Source organism: Guillardia theta (genome assembly GCF_000315625.1).
Source record: "Guillardia theta CCMP2712 unplaced genomic scaffold GUITHscaffold_127, whole genome shotgun sequence".
Classification (NCBI taxonomy): Eukaryota; class Cryptophyceae; order Pyrenomonadales; family Geminigeraceae; genus Guillardia; species Guillardia theta.
Genome location: NW_005434547.1, coordinates 28,453 through 35,593, shown reverse-complemented (window position 1 = coordinate 35,593; position 7,141 = coordinate 28,453). Strand labels below are relative to the sequence as shown.

The 7,141-nt window shown below is 53.1% G+C and overlaps 2 protein-coding genes across 2 annotated transcripts; one reads left to right on the top strand and one right to left on the bottom strand.

Annotated features, from left to right (window-relative positions):
• The first annotated feature begins 1,689 nt into the window (after positions 1-1,689).
• GUITHDRAFT_155499 (vacuolar ATP synthase subunit) lies at positions 1,690-2,954 on the top strand. The gene is made up of 10 exons (XM_005822305.1): positions 1,690-1,746; positions 1,796-1,856; positions 1,909-1,955; positions 2,008-2,082; positions 2,132-2,241; positions 2,293-2,353; positions 2,405-2,473; positions 2,530-2,609; positions 2,670-2,760; positions 2,812-2,954. Exons 1-10 carry the CDS (start codon positions 1,720-1,722, stop codon positions 2,881-2,883), a joined length of 693 nt encoding a protein of 230 aa, XP_005822362.1. The 5' UTR covers positions 1,690-1,719; the 3' UTR covers positions 2,884-2,954.
• A 104-nt stretch (positions 2,955-3,058) lies between these two features.
• GUITHDRAFT_146496 (hypothetical protein) lies at positions 3,059-4,444 on the bottom strand (the record flags this gene model as incomplete). The annotated part of the gene is made up of 9 exons (XM_005822304.1): positions 3,059-3,118; positions 3,168-3,242; positions 3,287-3,340; positions 3,386-3,484; positions 3,533-3,610; positions 3,655-3,855; positions 3,903-3,935; positions 4,020-4,077; positions 4,347-4,444. 9 exons carry the CDS (start codon positions 4,442-4,444, stop codon positions 3,059-3,061), a joined length of 756 nt encoding a protein of 251 aa, XP_005822361.1.
• Positions 4,445-7,141: the final 2,697 nt, after the last annotated feature.

Sequence of the window (7,141 nt, the reverse complement as noted above, 5' to 3'; positions counted from 1 at the left end):
TGACTGCGACACTGCAGTCACGGTCACCCGGTCCGACTGGAATGCCGCCGTCCGATGCCCCAGCGGCGGGCCATCCGAGCCCGGGCCGGGCCGGGGCACACTGAAGTGGGGCGGGCCCCTGCCCGGCCCGGCCCGCCGCCTTCGGTAAAAAGTTAAGTGAAAAATCTGGGTATGATCTACGCCTACGTCTCTTTTTTTCTTTTTCCTACATACAAGTTGGCGATTGTAAGTTCAAAATCTAGAGCTAAAAATGAAATTTACACCTCAAATTCTCATAATTATTCGATAAGGATTCATATAAAATTGCCAACTCTGGCTTGGAAATTTCTCCCAAGGTGCCTTGTTAATTGGGTGGGTTAGCGATTGGAATGGGGGGTACGAATAGGCGGAGTCAAGAGGATTAGCTTCTGAAAGCCTTTCCTGCTAGACTAGTGCATTATCTACTGAAGAATAAGGCTGATTTCGCTAAGGAATGACATTGGAGTCTTTGAAAGGACTTTATAATGAAAATGGGGGGGTGAATGTCTGGTACATGGGGTAGTGTGGAGCAAACCGTGTTTTCTATGAGGGGTGGGTGGAGGGTGGGTAGGGGGAATCCTCTTTCAGTCGCCGCGATGGCATGTGGAGAAATGGGGAGGGAAGGAGGGAAAAGATGCAGAAAAGAGAAGAGAGCAGTAAGACGAACATGCTGATGAAGATGAAGATGATCATAGATATTGATGATATCGCTTCCGAGCGAGAAGATCTGTTATTAACGACATATTCCACGGGATTGGGCGATATGTCCTTGTCAGGGAGATGGTAGCGACACCCCGCTGCTTTGCAGGGAAGAATGGAGGGAAAGATGCGGTAATTGCCATCAATCATATCATCAAAATGTCATGAGCATGCTGACATGTGAGCGTGCAAGAGAGAAGCAGCGCACTAGCAGAAGCATCTATCGGGGAATGGGGTCACGAAGTTACCTTTCATGAAGGATGGCGAGCCGTGTCTAGCGTGGGAGGAGCTGAGGATTTAAGACGCACGTTGAATGCTAGAGGAGAAGAGTCCGACTCCAGCCGATACCTGTGTACTCGACCCGAGCATGATATGAACCATGATGACTTTCGCACACCGATGCCTTTTCGACAAGTGAGATAGAACGGTGGAAGATAGACGTCAGTTTCGTTGGTCGTTGACGAACGATCCCTTTGATTCATGTGTGTGTTTCTTGGGTGTGTCATCTGCTCTCATGCTCATAACGAAGATGGACGTAGTGACCCTTGTAATGTGACTGAGATTGTTTACTCGACCTCGCGTGCTGCTCGACTGCCTGTGTTTTTGTAAATTAGTGTAGCACCTCCTTGTATGGCGGAGGATTATTGAGTTACCAAGAGGATTTGCTTCAGTGCTGCAATGGTGTTTAGAATTTACTGGACCATCACTGTGTGTTTGTCACCTTGTGACGACTTCCATAGCCTTATTTGGTAGGGAAATGCTCAATTATTGCATGGACTGATCTGAATTATCTCCTTGTACGAATATATTGGAGAGGTCATTGTGCAGAGGTAGTCTCCCACCGAAACCACAGAATGACTAGCATTTATCATGAGCAACAGCAGTGAAACAGTTGGAAATTTGTACTCGGTAGTTCAAGGATTCGTGCCTTTGCTGAGATTCTCGAACTTCATCTAATGCCTTGGGTGTTTCAGTCCTTGTGTCTCTGCCTTTCAATTCAAGATGGACACAAACAAGGCTATCACCCAGGTCAGGCTCTAGTCCTAACTGAGTTCACTGGAGGTTGACTTGGTAGCAGATGGTTTCTTTCATCAAGCAAGAGGCCCAGGAGAAGGCCCAGGAGATCAACATCAAAGCTGGTCAGCCCCTGCCCTGTGCGGTCTACAAGGCTCTGACTGGAAGTGATGGCAGAGGAGGAATTTAACATCGAGAAACTCCGCCTTGTGGAAGAGCAGAAGGAAATTTGCCCAGGGTTTAGAGTTCATAGTTGTCTGTGACCCGCCTCTGCAGGTCAAGGTCAAGGCTGAGTTCGACAGGAAGTTGAAGCAAGTGGAAATTCAGAAACGAATTGCCTTCTCTAACGAGGTGCCTCCTCGTTCGCCCACTTGCGTCTCCCTCTCTTACGTGCATGCAGGTGAATGCCTCTCGCCTCCGTGTTCTTACCTCGAGAGACGAAGTCGTCAATCAAGTCAAGACAGTAGTTATGAACGAACTGAACAAGCTGGGGGATGCGTCTGCGCCTGGGTCAAGAGCTCCGCCATCGAGAGCTTGAGAAGCTCTGACCTTGAACTGCAGGTACAAGGAGATGTGCCAGAAGTTGGTGCTGCAGGGCCTCTACCAGTTGATGGAGCCTGCTGTGAGTCAACCTCTGCTAGCGATCTCCCCTCGAGCTCATCCTCCTTGCTAGGTGGTCGTGAGGTGTAGGAAGTCCGATCAGGGTGTCGTGCAAGGCGTTCTCAAGGACGCTGCCAACCAGGTGCACCTGCCTGCGCTCCATAGCGCCACACATGCTGAAGCTCATGGGACCTTCAGTTCACCAACGCGACCGGGAACAAGTGTGACGTCACCTTGGACAAGGACTTCCTGCCCGACAAGAACGACCCCACCGCCCCGTGAGAGCCCCCGCGGCACTTTGTCGGAGGGGTCATGGATCTGTTGACCGGCATGTGCAGTTGTGCGGGAGGTGTGAAGCTGTACACGCCTGATCACATGATCTGCTGCGACAACACTCTCAACGCGAGACTCGACGTTGTTCTCTCTCAGGTTCGCCTTGCCCCTCTTGCTGGCTCTGTTGTGATGATTCTTGCTTCACAGAAACTGCCGGATGTTAAGATTGCTCTCTTCGGCAGATCTGCATCGCGTGTGCACATTGATGTTGAGATGTAATGAGCGATGTCAAACTCTGCCGGACGGCAAAAGTTTTTTCAATGTGATGGAAAAACAAAAAAGAAATCCAATCTTGTCGTCTTCTGTCACTCAATCCAACAAAGAAAATACTTCATTCCAGATCCCAACTCAGCAAATATTCTGGAAACCGATTCAACAGGAGCAGCCGGAAGGTTTAGCTATCATCCTCGTCAGAGTCATCATCTTCAGAGTCATCTTCAGACGAATCCTTACGCTGCATTGCATCGATGTTAGCAAACTAGGATGTGGTTTGATTTTAGTACCTTCGACTTTCCGTGTGATTGCTTCTTCTGATTTTTTCCATGTTTTGAATGCTTTTTGCTGGACTTCTTCATTTCCTGTCATAGGTCGTTACAAGATGAAGCTCTTGTTAGAGCCTGACCTCATCATCGTCCTCGTCCTCGTCCTCGTCCTCGTCCTCTTCCTCTTCTTCATGCTATCTGGATGTAAGCACGTGGAGATGTAGCCAGTATCGGATGACCTTCTTCTTGCCAGAGCCCTTGCGGCCACCTTTGTCTTCCTTGATCTCTTTGATTGTGGTCTTGCTTTTCCCCTTGCGCTTGGGAGCTTCAGAAGAATCCTTGATACGAAATTCAGACGGGTTCACAAATATCAAAAAGCAAAGCACCTCCTCTTCTTCATCTTCGTCTTCGTCCTCATCTTCATCCTCGTCTTCGTCTTCGTCTTCGTCTTCAGAGTCTTCAACCTGCTTTCGGCATTATACGCATTCTTCTTCAAACGAGTTCGAACCTCGTCGGATTCATCCTCCTCCTCTTCTTCTTCTTCTTCTTCTTCTTCCTCATCCTCATCCTCAGATTCTTCCTTGGCCTTCCTCTTTCCTCCGCGAAGGCGGTTCAGGAAGAAATGATTGGCCTTTTGGTAATATTCCACAGCAGAGGAAGCCAATCTCTCAGCATTTCGTCTCGCAGCGATTTCAGCAGCAGCAATGTACTGGGGCCATTGAGTTAGAGTCAGCAAAGAAAAGGCCATGCTGCTACCTGCTCCATACACGTGTCACAGTATTCTTGCTCCTTTTTACAGAGGTAACACCATTAGCGCAAATTTCAGGAAAGAAAATGGATTAGAGCACCAAGTCATCATCGCCGAGAGCAGACGTCGTCCTCAATTTGTGGGCAACCCTTGAGCCGGCACGATGGACTTGCAGTTGCTCCTCTAGAAAAACGATGAGGACAAGAAGAATCATCATCGCAACAAAGGAATCATGCAAGGGCTGCGAAACGTCTCCTCAACACAAACGATAAAAATGTGCGGTTTGAACCCAATATCATGTTCGTTCAAGTGGATGTTAGATCAAGACAACAAGATATCAACACAATGTCAGACTTCTTTTCTCCTACAGGACCATTTGCGCGCATCAATCATACGTCACAGCCGCGGCCGGCAGCGGACGCATCTAGATTCATGGCATGCCAATGAGGTACCTGGCTGGATGGGGGCCGGTCGAAGGCGGAGACCCGAGGAGAGAGCCGGAGAGAGGGTGGAGGAGGGATTGGAGGAGGAGGAGTGGAGAGACGTGCATGTCGCAAGAAGCGCGAGCGAGGTGATGGCCAGAATAAGCGGCCCAGAGCGCATTGCTGAGGGGTCCTGCGCGTGACGAGTGTGTGGGGTGGGGTACTTAATGACGGGGTGGGTCGAGGATGAATATGGTTCTAGGGTACTCCTATGAGAGAAGAATCATGAAATCTCAATGGTGGGTGGTGCACTACCTGCGGAAATTAAGGGGTGGGGTAGTCTAGTCTGTGGTCGTTGTGGGGTGGTCTCACAGCGTTGGGACAGGTAAACCTCTGGATCCGCCGTAGAAAAAGAAGGACACAAGGGGGTGGGTATGTGGAATATACCCGTCCATAGACCTCTATAAGGACCTATTTTCTATGGTAGGGTAGTCAATCATCATGCATGGGACAGGTAGGGTGATGGAAGACTGCCAACCTCGTGAAGGTGGGTACTTTTCATAGAAAAGTCATGGTGGGGTGGTTATCGAGGAGTGTTTGAACTGTGGGTGTACGAGCGGAGGGGTGGGGTATGGAGGAGGGGGTGGTGATGTCTGAATTACACTGCAATCATCTATCAGAGGGGGTAGTCATGACTTCACGAACTCAGAAAGAGAGGGGGTAGGGTAGTAATGGGACGCATTGACTAGCAAGGGGTCATAGTCGAATAGCCGGGCGTTGGATGGTCCCGGTCCTTCACGGTCACGCTCTTGTCGGAGGCCCGCCTCGGGGCCCAGCCGGCCTGGCCCGGCCACCGGGCCCGGCCACCCGGGGCGGCCGGCACGCCGGGCTGCCAGGCAGCGGCCGGGCCTTGCAAGCTTGATTCAAAGTTATACCGTGACGATCCTCGGCAGGGCCCGCCCGGGGCAGCGCCGGCACTCTAGTATGATTTGTCACAGTGACCGAACTTTCGGCCGAACTTCTTGAGGGCCGCGGCCGCTGGTTGATCGGCCCGGGACTGAGCCTCCGAGTGTAGTACCACTGCGGTACGGTCCCGGAGTCACCGCAGCCGTGGGCCGGCCCGGCCCGTCGGATCGGACACGGTGGGACCGGTGAAGGGATTATCCGGCCGGGGCCGGGCCCCGGCGCCCTCAGTGACTGGGCGGCCAGTCAAGTTCGCTGGCAGCCGGGCCGGGCGGTCCGTTAGGCACAGACCCGGCGGACGGTGGACGACCGTACGGCCCGAGTCGGCGGCACACCGCCGGGCCCCGGCGGCCGCCCCGCAGAGTGTCTCAGTCTCAAGTTTTGCTGCGGTGTGGTACAATCCTGGCTGACTCTGTGAGCGGCCATTGGCCTGCCAGGCTGATGCCAGTGGGTTTTAGCCGGCGGCCTCAGATGATCGCCGAACTTCGGAAGTTGTGACGGTGTGATAACCGCTGATTCATGGGCGGCCCCCCCCGGCGACTCTCAGCGGGATCATCGGCCCATCATCTCAGTGCCACACTTAGTAGTAGTAGGCTGGCCCAGTGGCTCAAACTTACACTGGGCCCGACTCATCACTGTGGTCACTCAGCGTGACGGTGATCGGCCCGGCCCGACTCCGGACGCGGCCTTGAGTTAGTAGGCACCATCATGGCATGCTGACCGTGGCAGATCGGACCGTGAGGCTTGACCGCCGGGCCGGGGACTCGGGATGACTCAGCTTTCGGCTTGTGCTAACTTAACCGTCATGGTTCTAACAGTAACCGTCAGTAACTTATCATAGTAGTAACAGTCACCCCTGTACGGTCGGCCCTTGGCTTCTTCATGCAAGTGCTTCAAATGGGGGGTGGGGTACTAGTCTTCGCCGGGAGTCGAGGATCCGATCCGACACCTACCCTACCCTACTACCCCATTCTCCTCTCACACCCCATGGTGGGTCTCTAGGGCCCTCACGGACCTACTGCTGCTGCACTTGTGCCGGGAGGCTGCAGGGGAGGGCGGGAGGCCATGGAGATCTTTGAGATGAGCAGCGACGAGAAGAGAGGCTGAGACTTAGCTGAGGGAGAGGCTCTACAGGAGGAGGAGAGCCTTAAGCTGAGGGAGAGGCTCTACAGGAGGAGGAGAGCCTTAAGCTGAGGGAGAGGCTCTACAGGAGGAGGAGAGGCCTTAAGGCTGAGGGAGGAGGCTCTACAGGAGGAGGAGAGCCTTAAGCTGAGGGAGAGGCTCTACAGGAGGAGGAGAGCCTTAAGCTGAGGGAGAGGCTCTACAGGAGGAGGAGAGCCTTAAGCTGAGGGAGAGGCTCTACAGGAGGAGGAGAGCCTTAAGCTGAGGGAGAGGCTCTACAGGAGGAGGAGAGCCTTAAGCTGAGGGAGAGGCTCTACAGGAGGAGGAGAGCCTTAAGCTGAGGGAGAGGCTCTACAGGAGGAGGAGAGCCTTAAGCTGAGGGAGAGGCTCTACAGGAGGAGGAGAGCCTTAAGCTGAGGGAGAGGCTCTTTTTTTTCTACAGGAGGAGGAGAGCCTTAAGCTGAGGGAGAGGCTCTACAGGAGGAGGAGAGCCTTAAGCTGAGGGAGAGGCTCTACAGGAGGAGGAGAGCCTTAAGCTGAGGGAGAGGCTCTACAGGAGGAGGAGAGCCTTAAGCTGAGGGAGAGGCTCTACAGGAGGAGGAGAGCCTTAGTAAGCTGAGGGAGAGGCTCTACAGGAGGAGGAGAGCCTTAAGCTGAGGGAGAGGCTCTACAGGAGGAGGAGAGCCTGAGTAAGCTGAGGGAGAGGCTCTACAGGAGGAGGAGAGCCTTAGTAAGCTGAG